Source organism: Bombina bombina, chromosome 2 (genome assembly GCF_027579735.1).
Source record: "Bombina bombina isolate aBomBom1 chromosome 2, aBomBom1.pri, whole genome shotgun sequence".
In the NCBI taxonomy this organism is placed as follows: domain Eukaryota; kingdom Metazoa; phylum Chordata; class Amphibia; order Anura; family Bombinatoridae; genus Bombina; species Bombina bombina.
In genome coordinates this window covers 822,746,031-822,772,694 of record NC_069500.1, presented here as the reverse complement: position 1 = coordinate 822,772,694, position 26,664 = coordinate 822,746,031, and the positions used below count along the sequence as shown (strand labels likewise).

Below are 26,664 nucleotides of genomic sequence, written 5' to 3'. Positions count from 1 at the left end.
TTCTCCCCGGCCCCCTTCCTGCTTCTTCTTGTTCTTGAATTAGGGTGCCTGGAAGTCCTGCTCATTAGGATGACCCGAGCGTTTAACCCTTTAAACAACACAGTACTATTTGAAGGAAAGTTTGGGGGAATGCAGATGTTTCGGGCTTTAGGTGAGTAACTGACTTTTATTATGTTTGTGAAGTTTAGTTGACACTGAAATTCAGTTATTTGACTAAGTTTTTATGTGTCCCTAGGGTGTGATGATTTGCTGTCTGCCATCTTTGATCTGGCTCGTGACCTGTGCCGTCTCGACTTAACCGATGAGGAAATTGCTCTTTTTACAGCAGTGGTTCTGATGTCACCAGGTACCTAATCTAAAATGATTTCAATTAGGCAATGACCATGGTATACACACACAGATGTGCTAATGCACAAACTTAAAGGGGCATGAAACTTAAAAATGTTTTTATGGTTCAGATAGGGCATACAACTTTTCAATTTACTTCTATTATCTAATTTAAATCATTCTTTGTGTATCCTTTCTTTAAAAGCATACCTAGGTAGGCTCATGAGCATTAATGCACTACTGGGAGCTAGCTGCTTTTTAGTAGCTGCATATATATGCTTCTCGTCATTGGCTCACTCAATGTTTATCTATCTCCCAGTAGTTAATTGCTTTAGCTGGAACAAACAATACTAAGAAAATCAATTAAGCACATTTGATAATAAAAGAAAGTTGGAAATTTGTTTAAAATTGTATGCTCTATATCAGTGATAGCGAACCTTAGCACTAAAGATGTTTCAGAACTACATTTCCCATGATCGGCTGGACTGCAGAGTGCCTAAGCATCATGGGAAATGTAGTTCTGAAACATCTGGAGTTCCAAGGTTCGCCATAACTGCTCTATATGAATCATGAAAGATTTTGTTTTAGTTATATGTCCCTTTAAAACTGCCGATTTTGACATAACCAAAAATATGCACATGCACATAAACCCTGTCTCTACAAACACACTCTGCACACAGGCACTTATAACTAATGTTTGTGCACAGACACTGATGCAAACACTGATACAAGCAAAACACTTTAATATAGTCATTTTTACCCATTGCATTCAGGCATTTAGTACCTCATCTAAAAGTTAAGTGCACATTCCAGTGTCATGGCTTATACGTTCTGCCTTTTATAATAGAAATGCTTTTAATTTTTTATAGTGACATATATTGTATAGTAGTGTGTGTAAAATATATATATATATATATATATATATATATATATATATATAAAGTTTTCTCTTTTAATATCTTGGTGTTATTACATTAATGTAACCTTGTATATGTCAGACATTTTAAACCTATAAATAAGTATTGCCAAGCTATGCTAATGATGTCCCAAATTTAAAAACAACTCAATTCTAACATATTATACAAATACAGGGAAGGAATACAGACAGATAAATTGGGGTAAATAAAAAAAATTAAAAAAAAGCTCTCGACCTGGGAACAAACAATAACATAATAGCTTGTTCTATGGCTCGTTACCACCCAAGAAGCAGTCTCTTTTTGCTCAACATGTGCCTTTCACAGAGAAGAACTTTCCTGTAGCATATGAAGTCCAGCCCCAAAATACCAGGAAATCCCTCTCTGAGCGTACATTAATTTTTTACTTCCAAATCTAATATTGTTTCAATTTGTGTGGATGAGGCAACAAGTAGAATAATTTGCGCTTCTGCCTATGTGCTCTGTAGTTCTCATTATACATAATGCATTGAATATACCTTGATAAATTTTAATAAACAAATGTCCCATTAAAAATAACACCGTATGAACCTGAGGTTAACAAAGAGAATAAATATTATCTATAAAAAGGAGCAAACAATATACACTTAAATGATCATACAGCTACTTGAAAATTTCCATTTATAATTACAAAATAAATAATTAAACTTTAGTCATAGGTCCCAATACAAATTGTGGAGGATAGCTGATTGACTCATCTCAGCTAAAGTGAAAATGGATACACTTATCATTTTTATTATGTTATTTATAAAGCAAAGTCAGATTTACACAGATATATAAATTGCTATACTTCTTGCGTGGGGAAAATGACAATATATGTGAAATTATGAAATAGAGGGAATGACCTTGCCCTTGAACAACAACTATTAGTTAATGCAGCTTTTTCTCTTGTTAAGTGTAGTCAGTCCACGGGTCATCCATTACTTATGGAATATATCTCTTCCTAACAGGAAGCTGCAAGAGGATCACCCAGTAGAGCTGCTATATAGCTCCTCCCCTCACATGTCATATTCAGTCATTCTCTTGCAGCCTAATAAGATAGGTCGCTGTGAGAGGTCTGTGGTGTTTTTTAACTTAGTTTATTTCTACAATCAAAAGTTTGTTATTTTAAATGGCACCGGAGTGTGCTGTTTATTCTCAGGCAGCATTAGAAGAAGAATCTGCCTGCGTTTTCTATGATCTTAGCAGACGTAACTAAGATCCACTGGCTGTTCTCATCTGAGGAGTGAGGTAACTTCAGAGAAGGGGAATAGCATGCAGGCCCCCCCTGCAAAAGAGGTATGTGCAGTAAATTATTTTTCTGAGGAATGGAATTGACTGAGGAAATACTGCTGATACCAATGTAAAGTAAGTTCAGCCTTAAATGCAGTGATAGCGACTGGTATTAGGCTGATGAGTGTGTGTACACTGAATGTATTTTTCTAAGGAATGGAATTGACTCTGAAAATACTGTTAATACTGAAATAATGTATGAGCCTTAACTGCAGTAAAAGCGACTGGTAGCAGGCTTATTAATAACACTTCATAACTTTTAAAATGTATGTTCAAAACGTTTAATGGCATGTTAATCGTTTTTTGTGAGGTACTTGGTGATAAAACTTATTGGGGCATGATTTTTACCACATGGCCATCTTTGTTTTCTGCATAGAAACAGTTTTCTGAGCTTCCCCACTGTTGTAATATGAGTGGTAGGGGCCTATTTTAGCGCTTTTTTGCGCAGTAAAAATTCAGTCACAATCTGTCTACTTCATCCTCCATGATCCAGATCGTCTCTAGAGAGCTCAGGGGTCTTCAAAATTCATTTTGAGGGAGGTAATCAGTCACAGCAGACCTGTGACAGTGTGTTTTGACTGTGAGAAAAACGTTAATTATTAAATTGTTAATCCGTTTTTGGGTATTAAGGGGTTAATCATCCATTTGCTGGTGGGTGCAATCCTTTGCTAACTTAATACATTTACTGTGAAAAATTGGTTGCTATAACTATTTTGGTTCATTGTTATTTCAACTGTGACAGCTTTTTGTGCTTCTTAAAGGCACAGTAGCGTTTTTTTATATTGCTTGTAAATTTATTTAGAAAAGTATTTCCAAGCTTGCTAGTCTCATTGCTAGTCTGTTTAAACATGTCTGACACAGATGAATCTCTTTGTTCACTATGTTTAAAGGCCAATGTGGAGCCCAATAGAAATTTATGTACTAATTGCATTGATGCTACTTTAAATAAAAGTCAATCTTTACATGTAAAGAAATTATCACCAGACAACGAGGGGGAAGTTATGCCGACTAACTCTCCTCACGTGTCAGTACCTTCGCCTCCCGCTCAGGAGGTGCGTGATTTTGTGGCGCCAAGTACATCAGGGAGGCCCTTACAAATCACTTTGCAAGACATGGCTACTGTTATGACAGAAGTATTATCTAAATTGCCAGAATTAAGAGGCAAGCGCGATAGCTCTGGGTTAAGGACAGAGCGCGCGGATGAGGTGAGAGCCATGTCAGATACTGCGTCACAGTTTGCAGAACGTGAAGACGGAGAGCTTCATTCTGTGGGTGACGGATCTGATCCAGGGAGACTGGATTCAGAGATTTCTAATTTTAAATTTAAGCTTGAGAACCTCCGCATATTGCTAGGGGAGGTATTAGCGGCTCTGAATGATTGTAACACGGTTGCAATTCCAGAAAAATTATGTAGGTTGGACAGATACTATGCGGTACCGGTGTGTACTGACGTGTTTCCTATACCTAAAAGGCTTACAGAGATTATTAGCAAGGAGTGGGATAGACCTGGTGTGCCCTTTTCCCCTCCTCCCATATTTAGGAAAATGTTTCCTATAGACGCCACCACACGAGACTTATGGCAGGCGGTCCCTAAGGTGGAGGGAGCAGTTTCTACTTTAGCTAAGCGTACCACTATCCCGGTGGAGGATAGTTGTGCCTTTTCAGATCCAATGGATAAGAAATTAGAGGGTTACCTTAAGAAAATGTTTGTTCAACAAGGTTTTATCTTACAGCCCCTTGCATGCATTGCGCCTGTCACTGCTGCGGCGGCATTCTGGTTTGAGTCTCTGGAAGAGGCCATTCGCACAGCTCCATTGGATGAAATTATGAACAAGCTTAAAGCACTTAAGCTAGCTAACGCATTTGTTTCTGATGCCGTCGTACATTTAACCAAACTTACGGCTAAGAACTCCGGATTCGCCATCCAAGCGCGCAGAGCGCTATGGCTTAAATCCTGGTCAGCTGACGTGACTTCTAAATCTAAATTGCTTAATATTCCTTTCAAAGGGCAGACCTTATTCGGGCCCGGCTTGAAAGAAATTATAGCTGACATTACGGGAGGTAAGGGCCATGCTCTACCTCAGGACAGGGCCAAATCAAAGGCCAAACAGTCTAATTTCCGTGCCTTTCGTAACTTCAAGGCTGGAGCAGCATCAACTCCAAAACAGGAAGGAGCTGTTGCTCGTTACAGGCAGGGCTGGAAAGTTAACCAGTCCTGGAACAAGGGCAAGCAGGCCAAGAAACCTGCTGCTGCCCCCAAGACAGCATGAAGAGAGGGCCCCCTATCCGGAAACGGATCTAGTGGGGGGCAGACTTTCTCTCTTCGCCCAGGCTTGGGCAAGAGATGTCCAGGATCCCTGGGCGTTGGAGATCATATCTCAGGGATATCTCCTGGACTTCAAAACTTCTCCTCCACGAGGGAGATTTCATCTTTCAAGGTTATCAGCAAACCAAATAAAGAAAGAGGCGTTTCTACGCTGTGTATAAGACCTTTTACTAATGGGGGTGATCCACCCAGTTCCGCGGACGGAACACGGGCAGAGATTCTATTCAAATCTATTTGTGGTTCCCAAGAAAGAGGGAACCTTCAGACCAATCTTGGACTTAAAAATCCTAAACAAATTTCTAAGAGTTCCATCATTCAAAATGGAAACTATTCGAACCATCCTTCCCATGATCCAAGAGGGTCAGTACATGACCACAGTGGATTTAAAGGATGCCTACCTTCACATACCGATTCACAAGGATCATTATCGGTACCTAAGATTTGCTTTCCTAGACAGGCATTACCAGTTTGTAGCTCTTCCCTTCGGATTAGCTACGGCTCCAAGAATCTTTACAAAAGTTCTGGGCTCACTTCTGGCGGTACTAAGACCGCGAGGCATAGCGGTGACTCCGTACCTAGACGACAAGTCTCATACAGAGATAGTTCTGGCATTTCTGAGGTCGCATGGGTGGAAGGTGAACGTGGAAAAGAGTTCTCTATTACCACTTACAAGAGTTCCCTTTCTAGGGACTCTTATAGATTCTGTAGAGATGAAAATTTACCTGACAGAGGCCAGGTTATCAAAACTTCTAAATGCTTGCCGTGTCCTTCATTCCATTCCACACCCGTCAGTAGCTCAGTGCATGGAAGTAATCGGCTTAATGGTAGCGGCAATGGACATAGTACCATTTGCGCGCCTGCATCTCAGACCGCTGCAATTGTGCATGCTAAGTCAGTGGAACGGGGATTACTCAGATTTGTCCCCCCTACTAAGTCTGGATCAAGAGACCAGAGATTCTCTTCTATGGTGGCTCTCTCGGCCACATCTGTCCAAGGGGATGACCTTTCGCAGGCCAGATTGGACGATTGTAACAACAGACGCCAGCCTTCTAGGCTGGGGCGCAGTCTGGAACTCCCTGAAAGCTCAGGGATTATGGACTCAGGAGGAGAAACTCCTCCCAATAAATATTCTGGAATTAAGAGCAATATTCAATGCTCTCCTAGCTTGGCCTCAGTTAGCAACTCTGAGGTTCATCAGATTTCAGTCGGACAACATCACGACTGTGGCTTACATCAACCATCAAGGGGGAACCAGAAGTTCCCTAGCGATGTTGGAAGTCTCAAAGATAATTCGCTGGGCAGAGTCTCACTCTTGCCACCTGTCAGCGATTTACATCCCAGGCGTAGAGAACTGGGAGGCGGATTTTCTAAGTCGCCAGACTTTTCATCCGGGGGAGTGGGAACTTCATCCGGAGGTCTTTGCTCAACTGATTCATCGTTGGGGCAAACCAGATCTGGATCTCATGGCGTCTCGCCAGAACGCCAAGCTTCCTTGTTACGGATCCAGGTCCAGGGACCCGGGAGCGGTGCTGATAGATGCTCTGACAGCCCCTTGGGTCTTCAACATGGCTTATGTGTTTCCACCATTCCCGATGCTTCCTCGTTTGATTGCCAAGATCAAACAGGAGAGAGCTTCGGTGATTCTGATAGTGCCTGCGTGGCCACGCAGGACCTGGTATGCAGACCTAGTGGACATGTCGTCCTGTTCACCGTGGTCTCTGCCTCTGAGACAGGACCTTCTAATTCAGGGTCCTTTCAAACATCCAAATCTAATTTCTCTGAGGCTGACTGCATGGAGATTGAACGCTTGATTCTATCAAAGCGTGGCTTCTCGGAGTCGGTTATTGATACCTTAATACAGGCTAGGAAGCCTGTTACCAGAAACATTTACCATAAGATATGGCGTAAATATTTATATTGGTGCGAATCCAAGAGTTACTCATGGAGTAAGGTTAGGATTCCTAGGATATTGTCCTTTCTACAAGAGGGTTTAGAAAAGGGCTTATCTGCTAGTTCGTTAAAGGGACAGATTTCTGCTCTGTCTATTCTTCTACACAAACGTCTGGCTGAAGTTCCAGAAGTTCAGGCTTTTTGTCAGGCTTTAACTAGGATTAAGCCTGTGTTTAAGACTGTTGCTCCACCGTGGAGCTTAAACTTAGTTCTTAATGTTCTTCAAGGCGTTCCATTTGAACCCCTTCATTCCATTGATATCAAGCTGTTATCCTGGAAGGTTTTGTTTTTGATGGCTATTTCCTCGGCTCGAAGAGTCTCTGAGTTATCTGCCTTACATTGTGATTCTCCTTATCTGATTTTTCATTCAGACAAGGTAGTTCTGCGTACTAAACCTGGGTTCTTACCTAAGGTAGTTACTAACAGGAATATCAATCAAGAGATTGTTGTTCCATCACTGTGTCCTAACCCTTCTTCAAAGAAGGAACAACTTTTGCATAATTTGGACGTAGTCCGTGCCCTGAAGTTCTATTTGCAGGCAACTAAAGATTTTCGTCAAACTTCTTCCCTGTTTGTCGTTTACTCTGGACAGAGAAGAGGTCAAAAGGCTTCGGCTACCTCTCTCTCTTTTTGGCTTCGTAGCATAATACGTTTAGCCTATGAGACTGCTGGACAGCAGCCTCCTGAAAGGATTACAGCTCATTCTACTAGAGCTGTGGCTTCCACCTGGGCCTTTAAAAATGAGGCCTCTGTTGAACAGATTTGCAAGGCTGCGACTTGGTCTTCGCTTCACACCTTTTCAAAATTTTACAAATTTGACACTTTTGCTTCTTCGGAGGCTATTTTTGGGAGAAAGGTACTTCAGGCAGTGGTTCCTTCTGTTTAATGTTCCTGCCTTGTCCCTCCCTTCATCCGTGTACTTTAGCTTTGGTATTGGTATTCCATAAGTAATGGATGACCCGTGGACTGACTACACTTAACAAGAGAAAACATAATTTATGCTTACCTGATAAATTTATTTCTCTTGTAGTGTAGTCAGTCCACGGCCCGCCCTGTCTTTAAGGCAGACCTAAATTTTAATTAAACTCCAGTCACCACTGCACCCTATGGTTTCTCCTTTCTCGTCTGCTTTGGTCGAATGACTGAATATGACATGTGAGGGGCGGAGCTATATAGCAGCTCTGCTGGGTGATCCTCTTGCAGCTTCCTGTTAGGAAGAGATATATTCCATAAGTAATGGATGACCCGTGGACTGACTACACTACAAGAGAAATAAATTTATCAGGTAAGCATAAATTATGTTTTTACACGGTCTGAAAGGTTCTGAAGCTTACAGTGTAATTAAACATATTTGGCATTGAAGAGAGGTGTGTAGAGTTAAAGGGATAGTGTACTGTAAAATTGTTTTTGCCTTAATATGTTTCCAATTGCTTGTTATACCAGCTGCAGAGCATAAAATGTATGAGAAATTGCTCATTTAGATTTATTTGTGTATATGAAATAGCTTGTTCTTTAACCCTTTGGCTGCTAAGCCATTTCCCACCTGGGTGCTAAGCTGGATTTGAGCTTTTTTATTTTTTACTTTTTTTCCAGATACCCAATGCTTATATTAGGCGATTACCTTTCCAACGGTGGGTCTTGGGGGTCTGTAGCTGCTTAGATGCCTAAGATACAGGCTTCTTAGCAGCATGTCCCCATTTCCCTATATTGTCCATTGTTAATTTTAAATAAAGTTGCGCGGTGACGTTATCACGTCATTGCGCGTGACGTCACTGCATGAAACGTGAAGCCCCGGCGATGCCTCTCAGTATTCAGGACAAATCGCCAGGGTGGGAGTAGGTGGGAGCCCCCAGATTGCCCTCAAGGTGGGTGAGTGCTAGCGACGGCTATGAGCGTCGTCAGCACCTAACTGGGAGAATTTGCGACGGTTCAGAGCCATTGTTAGCACTCAAAGGGTTAAAACCATAACCCGTTAAAATGGGTTGAACTTGTAGAGAGCCCCTTATTTTATTACTTTCTGTACTCACAAATGCTTCCTTATCTTAGCCCAATACACAGGGAGAACAATTGAAATTTAGCATTTTATTACTTATCTCTCCTAACCTCTACTAGGAGTTTAATTTCTTCTGCTGGCTATGTTTACACAGCTTTTCTACTGCCAATACTTAAGTTGAGTATTAGGTGGGGATACCCCAGGCAAATCGTCAATTTCAAATGCTGAAATAAAGGTAAATGAGTTATTTGTGCACAATTTAAAGGGACAGTCTAGGCCAAAATAAACTTTCATGATTCAGATAGAGCATGTAATTTTAAACAATTTTCCAATTTACTTTTATCACCAATTTTGCTTTGTTCTCTTGGTATTCTTAGTTGAAAGGTTAACCTAGGAGGTTCATATGCTAATTTCTTAGACCTTGAAGCCCAACTCTTTCAGAATGCATTTTAACAGTTTTTCACCACTAGAGGGTGTTAGTTCACATATTTCATATAGATAACACTGTGCTCGTGCACGTGAAGTAATCTGGGAGCAGGCACTGATTGGCTAGACTGCAAGTCTGTCAAAAGAACTGAAAAAAGGGGCAGTTTGCAGAGGCTTAGATACAAGATAATCACAGAGGTTAAAAGTATATTATTATAAATGTGTTAGTTATGCAAAACTGGGAAATGGGTAATAAAGGGATTATCTATCTTTTAAAACAATAAAAATTCTGGTGTAGACTGTCCCTTTAATACACTCCAGCAGGTAAACTGGATCACTGGGAACAAATTAAAATGGAGAACAATTTTAGGGTACACTTTACCTTTAAAGTATGTGAAAAGAGGCAAAACGTTTAATTCTGTTGTTCAATCATGAATATATTGTAATATACTGAAATCAGATATTCTGGTTCTACTCAAAAGAACCAATACATATAAATGCCTGAATGTACAGAGACTGAGAGGCCATATTGATCATGGGAGAGATAAAAAACATGTCATTATGGGAATAGAAAACTTCTAGTTTAAAGTAGGGATTATTGGGGGCGGAGCCAACTAGTGTGCTGAACGGTTGTGTCTGATGATAGCTCCTGCCACAGTTTAGCTTAAAGTTGATAAAATCTACCCTAATTGCATAACAAACTATCCAAAATTGCACCTTTACAACTGGGAGAGCAGCTGGGTTGCCACTGGTGGGCCTGTGAAAGTAGAGTTTGGCTGCAGTTGGCGGATATCGTGGCCTCCTCAACATTGGGCCTAAAAATCGGGATTGCCGGAATAGACTGAGCTTTTACCGATACCTGATCCTTGGCTATCGGAGGGCGGAGGGTGAGCAACAACTGACTGAAGAGCTGCAAACACCACATCTCCCTATAGTGGTCAAGACAGGGAGGCGGACCGGTAGCTAGGGGACTGCTGAACTTACCTCGCACTACGAGACCGCACCTGCCTTGTGCAACAACCCGGGTGGTGCCGGTGTCTGTGATCTGGGGAGACGCCCTCCCCCGGATCGCTTGAAAGGAAGTGCCCAGACCTGACTGGATTGAGCGGCCTCTGTTGCGACGGAGGAGAGTTCAGGGCAGCAACTTGAGGGCCTGAGCAATACCCGGCGATCCCCGCCATTTTGAGTAATTTACAGGTAATGGAGGAAGTTTATAGACTCCTTCAGGATCTTCTGAGAGAGCAGGAGTGTAAATGTATTGCTAGACTGGATCGTCTCCAAGCTCTTGTGTAGAATGCGAGTATGGGGAGTGCCGTTTGCGAGATCTCACTGGACAAGACTACTAACACTATAAAGTTGTTGAGGCTGAAGCCCCTGAAATCCGGGCAGCCTCATTTACGGGGGGACCCTGCTTGTTCGCTGCAGGATCCGTTAACAATTGCTTCTTCTGAGCTCTCTATCCCTGCCAAGGAGGATGCGGCCGACCTCCTGGATCAGGGCGTCAGATTATAAAACCCAATATAAAAGACACCTTCTTTGAGCACCGGAGCCTTCCTGAAGAGCTTTCTGGTCAGATTGGGACACTAGAGATGCCACAAGCTATGACATGTGGAACAGAGACTGGACTGTGCCAGCATACCGACCCAGTACCATACTTGGAATTGCCCAGTATTATTGCAACAACAGTTCTCATAGCTCTGGACTTTTTGGGGGCAGTGGTGCTGTCTGGATCCCTCCAGGGAGTGAGAGGAAGGGGACACAACCGGACTGGTATAGGATAGACTTTAAGGAAAGCACCACTATTTACATTCTCTCCCAGACTAATTTGAATTCATGGGGGTCTATTGATCTGAGACTTTATAGTCTGCGAAGAATTTTTGTATGGAGGACTATGGCAGTTGTTTTTTTTTATAATATACTCCTACGTACTGGAATATAGAACACAGATGAAGTACTGTGCTAAATCAGGTTCCTCTGTATACTGGAATGGCTCCTTCTGTAGATCTTAAGGTGTGATCTGCTGGTGCTTTTTATAAAGTATATTAGAACCTGCTTTGTACATTTATTTTGTTTCAGAGGAAGAGGTATAAGCAGGTCAATATTTGTTAGTAACTTTGTAAACATTTTCATGCACTAGGTTAACGGACAGTTTGCTCCCATATTGAGAATTTCATTTTAATTGCACAATTACCTATCTCCGTATGGGACGATAGTATGGATAACAAAGAGAGAAAAAAGGGAAAGATAGGGGTTTATATAGCACTCATACTTACTAATATGGGTATGAAGTTAGTTAAAAAAACTATACTTTAATTATTTGTTTAAAAGATATGGGGTAACAACCCCTACCGTTACACACGAACCACTACCTATTATCAAAGAAACTAAACTAAACTAAAAACAAGCCAACAGTCACTTCTCTGTTTCCTGGCCGATAGCAGGAAACGTCGGCATCAGGTGGCTGAAGTGACTGACCGGCAATATACAAAATATTTAGAGCAAACGCGTTTCGGCTGTGACCTAGCCTTTCTCAATGCTATATTTTGCTGACAGTTAGTAAACCCGAGGCTACCGGGTGCGCGAGCTTTTAAACCCGTTCTCAGACCGAGAATTAGCCAATTGGGTGAGTATCTGGGAAGACGCCTTCTTAGTATCCAATGGTTACGCTGGGTTGAAGACGCCTACACACCGGATTGGACTATATGGCTGAGAAGTGTATTGGGTATGTCGCGCATGCGTGTTACTCCACTAATAGCATATATAGAGAATCACTTGTATGACAGCTGCTATATTACAAAATAATCTATATCTATATTGATTGAACAAGTAAGTATCGTATTCAAACGTAAACCATTCAAACCACAAACTTAATCAATATTGTACTCAATAGGTTCCATTATAGCGATTATTCTATACCAAAGCTTAAATAGTGCTATACCGTTATAAAACTTTACAGCACTATTAGCAGCCACAGTACTATTTGTAGCCATGTGTTAAACCAAATAATGCTAAACACTGTACATTGGAAGCTTTATTCTGATGATAAAGGATTTTCACGTAAGTATCTGGCCAAACTTAATTATGTTGGGTTACGTACTTGGTTATGATAATTCCCACAAAAAATAGTATTTCTTGGGATTTATATGGATATGATCCAATATATAACCTCCATGTATAGCGATACTAATTAGTGTGAAAAGTGAGTTCTTAAGCTTAATCCTCACTAATAATATGTGTACCTTATATATCACCTAATGTTTGCTTTGATATGTACAGGTGACGCAATGGTATAGTATCGCTATACATGGAGGTTATATATTGGATCATATCCATATAAATCCCAAGAAATACTATTTCTTTCATGTAATTAACAAGAGTCCATGAGCTAGTGACGTATGGGATATACATTCCTACCAGGAGGGGCAAAGTTTCCCAAACCTTAAAATGCCTATAAATACACCCCTCACCACACCCACAAATCAGTTTTACAAACTTTGCCTCCGATGGAGGTGGTGAAGTAAGTTTGTGCTAGATTCTACGTTGATATGCGCTCCGCAGCAAGTTGGAGCCCGGTTTTCCTCTCAGCGTGCAGTGAATGTCAGAGGGATGTGAGGAGAGTATTGCCTATTGAATGCAGTGATCTCCTTCTACGGGGTCTATTTCATAAGGTTCTCTGTTATCGGTCGTAGAGATTCATCTCTTACCTCCCTTTTCAGATCGACGATATACTCTTATATTTACCATTTCCTCTACTGATTCTCGTTTCAGTACTGGTTTGGCTTTCTACAAACATGTAGATGAGTGTCCTGGGGTAAGTAAGTCTTATTTTCTGTGACACTCTAAGCTATGGTTGGGCACTTTATTTATAAAGTTCTAAATATATGTATTCAAACATTTATTTGCCTTGACTCAGAATGTTCAACTTTCCTTATTTCCAGACAGTCAGTTTCATATTTGGGATTATGCTTTAATTATCATATTTTTTCTTACCTCAAAAATTTGACTTTTTTCCCTGTGGGCTGTTAGGCTCGCGGGGGCTGAAAATGCTTCATTTTATTGCGTCATTCTTGGCGCGGACTTTTTTGGCGCAAAAATTCATTTCCGTTTCCGGCGTCATACGTGTCGCCGGAAGTTGCGTCATTTTTGACGTTATTTTGCGCCAAAAATGTCGGCGTTCCGGATGTGGCGTCATTTTTGGCGCCAAAAGCATTTAGGCGCCAAATAATGTGGGCGTCTTATTTGGCGCCAAAAAATATGGGCGTCGCTTTTGTCTCCACATTATTTCAGTCTCATTTTTCATTTGCTTCTGGTTGCTAGAAGCTTGATGTTTGGCATTTTTTTCCCATTCCTGAAACTGTCTTATAAGGAATTTGATCTATTTTGCTTTATATGTTGTTTTTTCTCTTACATATTGCAAGATGTCTCACGTTGCATCTGAGCCAGAAGATACTACAGGAAAACCTCTGCCTGCTGGATCTACCAAAGCTAAGTGTATCTGCTGTAAACTTTTGGTAGCTATTCCTCCAGCTGTTGTTTGTATTAAATGTCATGACAAACTTGTTAATGCAGATAATATTTCCTTTAGTGATGTACCATTGCCTGTTGCAGTTCCCTCAACATCTAAGGTGCAGAATGTTCCTGATAACATAAGAGATTTTGTTTCTGAATCCATAAAGAAGGCTTTGTCTGTTATTTCTCCTTCTAGTAAACGTAAAAAGTCTTTTAAATCTTCTCTCTCTACAGATGAATTTTTAAATGAACACCATCATTCTGATTCTTTGGACTCTTCTGGTTCAGAGGATTCTGTCTCAGAGATTGATGCTGATAAATCTTCATATTTATTTAAGATGGAATTTATTCGCTCTTTACTTAAAGAAGTACTAATTGCTTTAGAAATAGAGGATTCTAGTCCTCTTGATACTAATTCTATACGTTTGGATAAGGTTTTTAAAGCTCCTGCGGTTATTCCAGAAGTCTTTCCTGTTCCTAATGCTATTTCTGCAGTAATTGCTAAGGAATGGGATAGATTGGGTAATTCATTTACTCCTTCTAAACGTTTTAAGCAATTATATCCTGTTCCGCCTGACAGGTTAGAATTTTGGGACAAAATCCCTAAAGTTGATGGGGCTATTTCTACCCTTGCTAAACGTACTACCATTCCTACATCAGATGGTACCTCGTTTAAGGATCCTTTAGATAGAAAAATTGAATCTTTTCTAAGAAAAGCTTATCTATGTTCAGGTAATCTTCTTAGACCTGCTATATCATTGGCTGATGTTGCTGCAGCTTCAACTTTTTGGTTGGAAACTCTAGCGCAACAAGTAACAAATCGTGATTCTCATGATATTATTATTCTTCTCCAGCATGCTAATAATTTCATCTGTGATGCCATTTTTGATATTATTAGAGTTGATGTTAGATTTATGTCTCTGGCTATCTTAGCCAGAAGAGCTTTATGGCTTAAGACTTGGAATGCTGATATGGCTTCTAAATCAACTCTACTTTCCATTTCTTTCCAGGGAAACAAATTATTTGGTTCTCAGTTGGATTCTATTATTTCAACTGTTACTGGTGGGAAAGGAACTTTTTTACCACAGGATAAAAAGTCTAAAGGTAAAAACAGGGCTAACAATCGTTTTCGTTCCTTTCGTTTCAACAAAGAACAAAAGCCTGATCCTTCGTCCTCAGGAGCAGTTTCAGTTTGGAAACCATCTCCAGTCTGGAATAAATCCAAGCCTGCTAGAAAGGCAAAGCCTGCTTCTAAGTTCACATGAAGGTACGGCCCTCATTCCAGTTCAGCTGGTAGGGGGCAGGTTACGTTTTTTCAAAGAAATTTGGATCAATTCTGTTCAAAATCTTTGGATTCAGAACATTGTTTCAGAAGGGTACAGAATTGGTTTCAAGATGAGACCTCCTGCAAAGAGATTTTTTCTTTCCCATGTCCCAGTAAATCCAGTGAAAGCTCAAGCATTTCTGAATTGTGTTTCAGATCTAGAGTTGGCTGGAGTAATTATGCCAGTTCCAGTTCCGGAACAGGGGATGGGGTTTTATTCAAATCTCTTCATTGTACCAAAGAAGGAGAATTCCTTCAGACCAGTTCTGGATCTAAAATTATTGAATCGTTATGTAAGGATACCAACGTTCAAGATGGTAACTGTAAGGACTATATTGCCTTTTGTTCAGCAAGGGAATTATATGTCCACAATAGATTTACAGGATGCATATCTGCATATTCCGATTCATCCAGATCATTATCAGTTCCTGAGATTCTCTTTTCTAGACAAGCATTACCAATTTGTGGCTCTACCGTTTGGCCTTGCTACAGCTCCAAGAATTTTCACAAAGATTCTCGGTGCCCTTCTGTCTGTAATCAGAGAACAGGGTATTGTGGTATTTCCTTATTTGGACGATATCTTGGTACTTGCTCCGTCTTTACATTTAGCAGAGTCTCATACGAATCGACTTGTGTTGTTTCTTCAAGATCATGGTTGGAGGATCAATTTACCAAAAAGTTCTTTGATTCCTCAAACAAGGGTAACCTTTCTGGGTTTCCAGATAGATTCAGTGTCCATGACTTTGTCTTTAACAGACAAGAGACGTCTAAAATTGATTACAGCCTGTCGAAACCTTCAGTCTCAATCATTCCCTTCGGTAGCCTTATGCATGGAAATTCTAGGTCTTATGACTGCTGCATCGGACGCGATCCCCTTTGCTCGTTTTCACATGCGACCTCTTCAGCTCTGTATGCTGAACCAATGGTGCAGGGATTACACAAAGATATATCAATTAATATCTTTAAAACCGATTGTTCGGCACTCTCTAACATGGTGGACAGATCACCATCGTTTAATTCAGGGGGCTTCTTTTGTTCTTCCGACCTGGACTGTAATTTCAACAGATGCAAGTCTCACAGGTTGGGGAGCTGTGTGGGGATCTCTGACGGCACAAGGAGTTTGGGAATCTCAGGAGGTGAGATTACCGATCAATATCTTGGAACTCCGTGCAATTTTCAGAGCTCTTCAGTTTTGGCCTCTTCTGAAGAGAGAATAGTTCATTTGTTTTCAGACAGACAATGTCACAACTGTGGCATACATCAATCATCAAGGAGGGACTCACAGTCCTCTGGCTATGAAAGAAGTATCTCGAATTCTGGTTTGGGCGGAATCCAGCTCCTGTCTAATCTCTGCGATTCATATCCCAGGTGTAGACAATTGGGAAGCGGATTATCTCAGTCGCCAAACGTTGCATCCGGGCGAATGGTCTCTTCACCCAGAGGTATTTCTTCAGATTGTTCAAATGTGGGGGCTCCCAGAAATAGATCTGATGGCCTCTCATCTAAACAAGAAACTTCCCAGGTATCTGTCCAGATCCCGGGATCCTCAGGCGGAGGCAGTGGATGCATTATCACTTCCTTGGAAGTATCATCCTGCCTATATCTTTCCGCCTCTAGTTCTTCTTCCAAGAGTAATCTCCAAGATTCTGAGGGAATGCTCGTTTGTTCTGCTAATAGCTCCGGCATGGCCTCACAGGTTTTGGTATGCGGATCTTGTCCGGATGGCATCTTGCCAACCATGGACTCTTCCGTTAAGACCAGACCTTCTGTCACAAGGTCCTTTTTTCCATCCGGATCTGAAATCCTTAAATTTAAAGGTATGGAGATTGAACGCTTGATTCTTGGTCATAGAGGTTTCTCTGACTCCGTGATTAATACTATGTTACAGGCTCGTAAATCTGTATCTCGAGAGATATATTATAGAGTCTGGAAGACTTATATTTCTTGGTGTCTTTCTCATCATTTTTCTTGGCATTCTTTTAGAATACCGAGAATTTTACAGTTTCTTCAGGATGGTTTAGATAAGGGTTTGTCCGCGAGTTCTTTGAAAGGACAAATCTCCGCTCTTTCTGTTCTTTTTCACAGAAAGATTGCTATTCTTCCTGATATTCATTGTTTTGTACAAGCTTTGGTTCGTATAAAACCTGTCATTAAGTCAATTTCTCCTCCATGGAGTTTGAATTTGGTTTTGGGAGCTCTTCAAGCTCCTCCGTTTGAACCTATGCATTCATTGGACATTTAATTACTTTCTTGGAAAGTTTTGTTCCTTTTGGCCATCTCTTCTGCTAGAAGAGTTTCTGAATTATCTGCTCTTTCGTGTGAGTCTCCTTTTCTGATTTTTCATCAGGATAAGGCGGTGTTGCGAACTTCTTTTGAATTTTTACCTAAAGTTGTGAATTCCAACAACATTAGTAGAGAAATTGTGGTTCCTTCATTATGTCCTAATCCTAAGAATTCTAAGGAGAAATCATTGCATTCTTTGGATGTTGTTAGAGCTTTGAAATATTATGTTGAAGCTACGAAATCTTTCCGTAAGACTTCTAGTCTATTTGTTATCTTTTCCGGTTCTAGGAAAGGCCAGAAAGCTTCTGCCATTTCTTTGGCATCTTGGTTGAAATCTTTAATTCATCTTGCCTATGTTGAGTCGGGTAAAATTCCGCCTCAAAGAATTACAGCTCATTCTACTAGGTCAGTTTCTACTTCCTGGGCGTTTAGGAATGAAGCTTCGGTTGACCAGATCTGCAAAGCAGCAACTTGGTCCTCTTTGCATACTTTTACTAAATTCTACCATTTTGATGTATTTTCTTCTTCTGAAGCAGTTTTTGGTAGAAAAGTTCTTCAGGCAGCGGTTTCAGTTTGAATCTTCTGCTTATGTTTTTTGTTAAACTTTATTTTGGGTGTGGATTATTTTCAGCAGGAATTGGCTGTCTTTATTTTATCCCTCCCTCTCTAGTGACTCTTGTGTGGAAAGATCCACATCTTGGGTAGTCATTATCCCATACGTCACTAGCTCATGGACTCTTGTTAATTACATGAAAGAAAACATAATTTATGTAAGAACTTACCTGATAAATTCATTTCTTTCATATTAACAAGAGTCCATGAGGCCCACCCTTTTTTGTGGTGGTTATGATTTTTTTGTATAAAGCACAATTATTCCAATTCCTTATTTTATATGCTTCGCACTTTTTTTCTTATCACCCCACTTCTTGGCTATTCGTTAAACTGATTTGTGGGTGTGGTGAGGGGTGTATTTATAGGCATTTTAAGGTTTGGGAAACTTTGCCCCTCCTGGTAGGAATGTATATCCCATACGTCACTAGCTCATGGACTCTTGTTAATATGAAAGAAATGAATTTATCAGGTAAGTTCTTACATAAATTATGTTTTTTTGTGGGAATTATCATAACCAAGTACGTAACCCAACATAATTAAGTTTGGCCAGATACTTACGTGAAAATCCTTTATCATCAGAATAAAGCTTCCAATGTACAGTGTTTAGCATTATTTGGTTTAACACATGGCTACAAATAGTACTGTGGCTGCTAATAGTGCTGTAAAGTTTTATAACGGTATAGCACTATTTAAGCTTTGGTATATAATAATCGCTATAATGGAACCTATTGAGTACAATATTGATTAAGTTTGTGGTTTGAATGGTTTACGTTTGAATACGATACTTACTTGTTCAATCAATATAGATATAGATTATTTTGTAATATAGCAGCTGTCATACAAGTGATTCTCTATATATGCTATTAGTGGAGTAACACGCATGCGCGACATACCCAATACACTTCTCAGCCATATAGTCCTATCCGGTGTGTAGGCGTCTTCTACCCAGCGTAACCATTGGATACTAAGAAGGCGTCTTCCCAGATACTCACCCAATTGGCTAATTCTCGGTCTGAGAACGGGTTTAAAAGCTCGCGCACCCGGTAGCCTCGGGTTTACTAACTGTCAGCAAAATATAGCATTGAGAAAGGCTAGGTCATAGCCGAAACGCGTTTGCTCTAAATATTTTGTATATTGCCGGTCAGTCACTTCAGCCACCTGATGCCGACGTTTCCTGCTATCGGCCAGGAAACAGAGAAGTGACTGTTGGCTTGTTTTTAGTTTAGTTTAGTTTCTTTGATAATAGGTAGTGGTTCGTGTGTAACGGTAGGGGTTGTTACCCCATATCTTTTAAACAAATAATTAAAGTATAGTTTTTTTAACTAACTTCATACCCATATTAGTAAGTATGAGTGCTATATAAACCCCTATCTTTCCCTTTTTTCTCTCTTTGTTAACTAATGGTTTCTAAGGGGTAGCACCGGAATCCAATGATTCTTTTTCTTACTTTAAACCAGTGTAGTGCCAGTTTATCCCTATCCCCATACGATAGTATGGATACAATATGCATTATAGAAGCCTCCATATGGGGATATTGAACATGGAGTGAATCTCCATCTTATAGCAGATACACACTCTAATCCTCATGTCCTGATCATTAAAGGTAACAGAGACTGATCTATACACACATTCAATCGATAGTACACTTTGATAATTACCTATTGCCTTGCTGAAACACAATATGTGATAGATATGTGTCAGTTGTATCACTTATTAGACCTTTATATATAAGCCTATGGCCTTCTTCAGCTCAATGCTTATCGTAACCTACAGAGGTCTAAGGATAATGATATAATTTTAATTCACATAGTCGATTACTCTTTAAGCAGTTGCTTCATACTCTTTCATACTATCGTATTATGAATAGCAGGATCAAAGAGTACCTTGCGCAGCTATTTGGAAAAATTACTTGCTTTCTATAATTTACGTGATTAACAGTACTTGATATGTTTACCTGAACGGTACTTCTAATTTATAAGTTTGCTCTCCACTGGCTCTTTATATTATACATGCAATATTTTCAGGGTCTTAGGATAGATGTTGGTCATAATAGTTTCTACATTGTTATACAAACTGTTTTAGAATAAGATTCAGCAAAATTTCAAAATCCTAGAGGGGTCTTAACAATATTGCTATTCCATAATTCCCTTTTTCTAGCGAAACCCCACTCTAGGAAGCCTGAGAGTGGCAGCTAGTTATCATTTGTGAATGAATGTTAGTGGTTTTAGCACTAAGTATGCAAGGGGAATATATACAACATTTGCTATTTCAATAGCGTCCAATAGATATGCCACTGACTGCAGCAATTAGATATTGCCCGGCTAGGCACCCTCTCCCATACCTAGAATTGCTGCAGTTAGAGGCAACTAAAACCCTCCACAACTCTAGGCAGAGTTAGCCAGTCTCTGCCCTATCCTAAGTATTAAATATTCTTTATCTGGTAGCTAATGGACCTTGCCGTTCATTACACTTTTTTCTCTGTAAACCTAAGGCAGGTGTTCCTAGCTTTTTATATATACAAGCTACACTTTGACATAAATGTATTGTGTATACCGACTATATATTATCAAGTCTCACTTTAAGTAAGATCATTGCCCAGAATATTTTGTATTTTTATAGTACACATTTAAATTCAATGACTACTTTATAAGTTTATATTAGCCATTATTTGCCGCCCATAAGTCGGTTTGTTAGTTATAGCTGTTATTATTTTGTTAAGTAAATGGCCTATGAGTAGCCTACCAGGTTTTATTCCTATATAAAAAAATAAAATAAAATTAGATTCTACCTTTTGGATGGGATACAAAAGTGGTCCCCTATTTATCATTGGCCTTCCATAAGTTTTCGGAGAGTAAAAGGCCCAAAAGTGGCCCTCATTTTCAGCCAGAAGGCATACTATGTCGTACTATGACGTAAATATAATTAAATGTGATTACTGTTGTTTGTAGCAGGAGGGGGGTTCTCAGCGCCTCTCACTGCATGCATTTGTGAATGTATGTATCAATGTCTCACATTGTAAGATGTTTTTCTTTGTACTGCTTGGTGAACCTCAATAAAAAATATAAAAAAAAAAAAAAGTAGGGATTATTGTTTCTATGAAATTCTAGGCTTTGTCCTTTTTCATGATATAAATCTAAGCAGATAATTACTGCATGAATTACTCTCATAATGTTTATATTTCTTCAGATCGCCCATGGCTAACAGAATCTAATAAAGTTCAGAAGATCCAGGAAAGGATATTTATGGCCTTGCAGAGAGAGCTACAGAAGAAGCATAACAGTGATGATCTTTTGGCTAAGGTGGGTTTCTGTCCATGTACAACACAAAAACATGTAACGGTTTCATCTTATACATAAAGGGACATGGAACAGAACTAAACTTCCATGATTCATATAAACGTGTAGTACAAAAGAAATGTACTTCTGTCATGCAATTTTGGGCCTCATGTATTAAATGGCAGGTGGACAAACTTCTCAGAATTTGTCCTAGGTGTTCAATCCCTGCAAAGTTCTGTATTGCATGACTTTCCATGTTTTTTTATTTATTTATTTAAAACCATTCCAAATCATTCAAGTTTTCTGATTTTTGAAATGCTTCAAATTCATCACTTTGGACCTGTTGAAAACACATTTGTGCCCCGGCCCTTACGAGATTTGGGTAGTTATCAACAAACAGAATCTAACAAAATCAAAAGGGCTTTGTTGCATATTTGCACAGTGATTTTAATTATATTTTGAACTTTTTTATTATGAAAATTGCATTTATTAACGTGAATTAAGTATGTTCAAGAACTGCCTCTTGTAAGGGGCATAAATGTGTTTTCAACATAAGATTGCTAGTTTTGCACAGCACCATCTTAAAGGGACACTCTAGTCAAAATTAAACTTATATGAGTCAGATAGGATATGCCATTTTAAACAATTTTCCAATATACGTTTATGATCAAATTTGTTTTGTTCTCTTGGTATTCTTTGTTGAAACATAAACCTAGGTAGGCTCATATGCTAATTTCTAAGCCCTTGAAGGCCACCTCTTATTTTAGTGGATTTTGACAGTTTTTCACAGCTAGACAGCGCTAATGCATGTGAGCAATATAGATAACATTGTGCTCACTCCCATGGAGTTATTTAAGTCGGCACTGATTGGCTAAAATGCAAGTCTGTCAAAAGAACCAAGTTAAGGGGTCAGTCTGCAGAGGCTTAGATACAAGGTAATAACAGAGGTAAAAAGTATATTAATATAACTGTGTTGGTTATGCAAAACTGGGGAATGGGTAATAAAGGGATTATCTATCTTTTTAAACAATAACAATTTTGGAGTAGATTGTCCCTTTAAATAGGCAGTAAAGTCAGAATTAAACATTCATGATTCAAATAGCGCATGTAAATTTAAACAACTTTAACCCCTTGAGGGCTAACGAAGGCTCTGATTCGTCGCAGTGTTTCCCACTCAGGTGCTAACGACGACTCAGAGCCGTCGCTAGCACTCTTCCAACTTGAGGGAGATCTGGGGGCTCCCACCCGCTCCTACCCCGGCGATCAGGCCTGTATAGTGACAGGCATCACCGGGGCTTCACGTTATGCGCGGTGATGTCACACGTGATGACGTCACCGCAAAACTTTATTTAAACTTAACAATGTTAAGTATAGGAAAAGGTGCCATGCTGTTTAGAAGCCTGAATCTCAGGCATCTAAGCAGCTACAGCCCCCCAAGACCCACTGTTGGAAAGGTAATCGCTTAACCTTTCCAACAGTGTAAGTCTTGGGGATCTGGAAAAAGAAAAAAAAGTTAAAAAAAATAAAAAAAACATTTGAACAGCTTAACACCCAGGTGGGAAAGTGCTTAGCACTCAAAGGGTTAAAAATGTACTTCTATTCTAATTTGCTTCACTTTCTTTGTATCCTCTGTTGAAACAAGCAGCAATGTATTAATAAGCACATTTGCTTTGTATTCTTTGTTGAAGAGTAAACCTAGGCAGACTGATAAGAGCTTAGGAGTGTGCATGAGGTTAGTTTTCACAACTATGTATAACATTGCTATAAATATTGTTGCAAACTCTGCTGACAGATTGCTAAAGACGCATTGACACTTGCGTGTCCACCTATGATTACTCTTCAACAAAGGATACCAAGAGAACTAAACACTGAAAATGGAAATAAACTGGAAAACCGTTTAAAATATAATGCTGTAGCCGATCTATTTAAGTTCAATTTTGACTTTACTGTCCCTTTAAACTTCCATCAGTTTCTTATATCTTTATAACTTTTGAAATTTCTGAGACTTTACAGTTGGCACAACTTGCTCAAGAATCAAAGTAACTTTACTTTTCTCTGTGTGTATAACAGGTGATCTCCAAACTCCCTCTCATGAGGACCATCTGTAACCTTCATATGGACAAACTGGAATTCTTTCGCCTTCTTCACCCAGAAACCGTTCAGTCTTTTCCTCCCCTGTACAAAGAGGTGTTTAGCGCTGAGCTTCAGTATACCAACCTCCGGGAAAGCTAGAAAGGACCAATCCAGAGGAATCTGCATAGCTTCAAATGAACTCCTCTTGTAAGACATAAAATAGAGGGCAGAGGGGAAGTGAGAATGATTTTTGTTGGTTAGAGAGTTCCTTATGACTCTGTGTCTAGAACGCTGATATATTCACTGGACAAACCGCTATTATCTGTGGGAGCTGCCAATTGGAAAAATGTATTAAAATTTCTGATTGGAAAGACTCAATGTAAATATTTACTGAAGCTGACCAAATGGACTAGTCTATTTCAGTTGCCGCAATATTGACCTTTTGAACTGTTTAATTGCATCTGCTTATTGGCTGCATTAGAACTGTCTAATGGAATTCTCCAATTTATCAATTGCAGTGATGCATTATGTTCAATGTTCTAGAAGACTTAAACTCTAAGGATGCTATTTATCTGATTAGTTGTAAGCTAAAACTACTTCAAAATCTCTCTTTCTATGTGGGATTTTGTGGTTCTGTTTCCTGTATCTTCCATACCTGTTTAAAACGGAGGAAGATCATTCCTGCCTTTGCACAGACCCAATTTAAAGCTTGTGTCCTGCATACAAATGATAATAATCAAATGTATACTCCTTTAAGACTCACATGTTTTTAGTATGCCTATTGTTTATGCTCTTATTGCACTTTAGCAGTTTAGTTACTACAGAGTGCTTAGAAACTCTATGGCTAATTTGTATTAATTAGCAATGAATTTAATACCATCTTCAGTTAGGGTTGCCACCTCAGCCATGTTTTCCTGGACACTTATGAGCTATACATGCTGCAGGGTGTGCAGGTAGGAACATGAATTTCAACCCTGGACAGCACACGAAAAGTGACACTGAACAGTACTATTCACGTTCCCCTCTGCACACCCTGCAGCATGTATAACTCATGTGTCCAGCAAAACATGGTGGCAACACTATCTTCAGTACGGTTTGCTGTTCCTATGCTCAGAACAGAGACATGAGTTTACTAAATCTCTAACTGGAGTTTGCTAAGTTTGGCAACTTAGTAAATAGAAGGTTGAATGTGATGTTTGAGGAGTACACACTTAAAACCAAAACATAGCACTGTGTATTCAAAAATAAATTAATATATTGCATAGATCTATTCTTGTGAATGTCATAAACATACTGTATATTACTTTTATCTGTGTATAAAGGTTTTGTTGTTAAACTTAAAGGGAAACTGTAAGCAAACATTTTCTGCCATTTTCAACATTTGCAAGTAGCACTATTTTTATAGAAGTTCATTAAATTCAAACTAGCAGGACATTTAAATTTCATATCCTTTTTTCAGCTGAGGAGGACAACTTCTGGTCCTCTATTGGTGAGGGTGGAAAAGCCTTCTTAAGAATGAAAAGAGATAGTAGTTGTATTCAGCACAACAATAATGTATTTTAAAATTAATTATTTTAGATCAGTGTCTACAATCTCAAGTTCTCAGGACCCTTAACAGGCCAAATATTCATTAAATGGACATTAAACACTAAATAAATGCTAGATAGAATGATGCATTCAAAGAAAAGATTAATCTGAGAATAACATGTAGATGTATTTTTTTAAAGTTTCATTATCTATTTAAATATTGACAAAATTAGTGTAAAGTTTTAGTGTCTATAAAACAATGGGAGCTGCCATGTTGTAATTTAGGTTAACTTCTCTGCTGTGTCCAATTAGAGACAGTTATAAATAGGTCACTAGAGTATGCAGCCAATGGCTGTGTGGAATATAAGTGTTCTGCCCTTCCATTTCTAACAGGAACTGAAAAGCTCACAATTGCAGTATGGAATTACAGGAAAAGGGGACAAAATAAATAATGAAAGTATATTGCAGAATTTTATTTATGTGATTTAACGTCCCTTTAATTTTTAACGAGAGCACAGGTGAAATAATCAGCTGATGAGTGAGAGCAGGTTAGTAACCATGGTTACTGATTAGTTCACCTGTACTCTAGTTGATATAATGAATATCTGTCCCGTTAAGGGTCCTGAGGACTGGATCTGGGAAACACCATTTTAGATGGTGCAAGAAAAATATTTGCCTACAAGGTTCCTTTAAAAATATTTGGGATAACTTGTGAATGTAGGAGCCCAATGGTCCGCCAGGCTTCTTACTTTTTTTTAACTTTTGTAGCCACATAGTGATACAGTTAGGTGATAGATATTAGAATGAAGATTGTTCCATATTATGAGAGGCATTTGTGAGCTGTTGAATATATATAGCTTTGATCTCTCATTGTAGAGTTACACTGTTCACTAATAGCTACAACTCATAAGAAAAAGAAAATGTTAAAAAAAAAAAGAGAAAAAAAAGTATTTTTTCCAGAAGGTAAAAGTAGTTACTGTTTTAGTCTTTGAATGTTGCTTCTTGTTAAGGATCACATCTATTTTTATAAGAAAAATCAAAACTTTAACAAAAAAATAAAATAATATATTTGTTTGTATTAAAAAAAAAAAAAAGATTGTATGATGGCTGTACGGGTAAATCATCCAGCACAGAAGTGGAAAGCAAAGAAGAGAACCTTTGTTAATGTATGTCTTATTTTTGCTTCGTTATAGCAAATATTTCTGTCTTTTTGTGTTATGTATCGGGTTTCCTTCAGCTAACTTTCTGGGGTTCATTTTAATAAAAGTACAGTGTTTAAAGAAAGGGTCTGATTTGTTTGAATTTTTTGTCTTAAAGGGATAGTAAACATAAAAAAAAAATTCTGTTGAATATCTTTGTTTTCTTTGAATACGACATCATTATCAATATAAGGCTTTTAAAAACACAGTGGGCCAGATTACAAGTGGAACTCTAGTTAACGCTCCCGCTTGTAATATAAATTGAAAGTTAACTGTTTTTGCTCGCACACTAACCTGGTGAGCGCAAAAAGCCGAACTTACAATAATGCGTGCGCGTTCACGTATTCCCCCATAGACGTCAATGGAGAAAAAAAGTGGAAAAAAGTCCATTCTCATTCAAACCCGATCGCATATTCTCATATGCGCTAACCCAACATGAACATGTGAATATTTCACATTCCAATGTTCTTTACATACACGAATATGTTCTATTTATTCATAAATAAATATTTCTATATAAATCTGATGGCATTTTTGTACTATATATATATATATATATATATATATATATATATATATATATAATTTTATAGAAATATATCTATTTAAAAATAT

The 26,664-nt window shown here is 39.0% G+C and overlaps 1 protein-coding gene across 3 annotated transcripts in view; it reads left to right on the top strand.

The window, feature by feature from the left end:
• Window positions 1-26,134, top strand: part of LOC128649688 (nuclear receptor ROR-beta) — a 106,271-nt gene extending 80,137 nt beyond the window's left edge. For all 3 annotated transcript variants that reach the window (XM_053703086.1, XM_053703085.1, XM_053703084.1), the window contains 4 exons: window positions 44-151; window positions 236-346; window positions 21,162-21,274; window positions 23,321-26,134. In XM_053703086.1, coding sequence (XP_053559061.1) covers window positions 44-151; window positions 236-346; window positions 21,162-21,274; window positions 23,321-23,482 — 494 coding nt within the window. In that variant the 3' untranslated portion in view covers window positions 23,483-26,134. The remainder of the gene's footprint in view (window positions 1-43; window positions 152-235; window positions 347-21,161; window positions 21,275-23,320) is intronic.
• The last annotated feature ends 530 nt before the right edge of the window (window positions 26,135-26,664 follow it).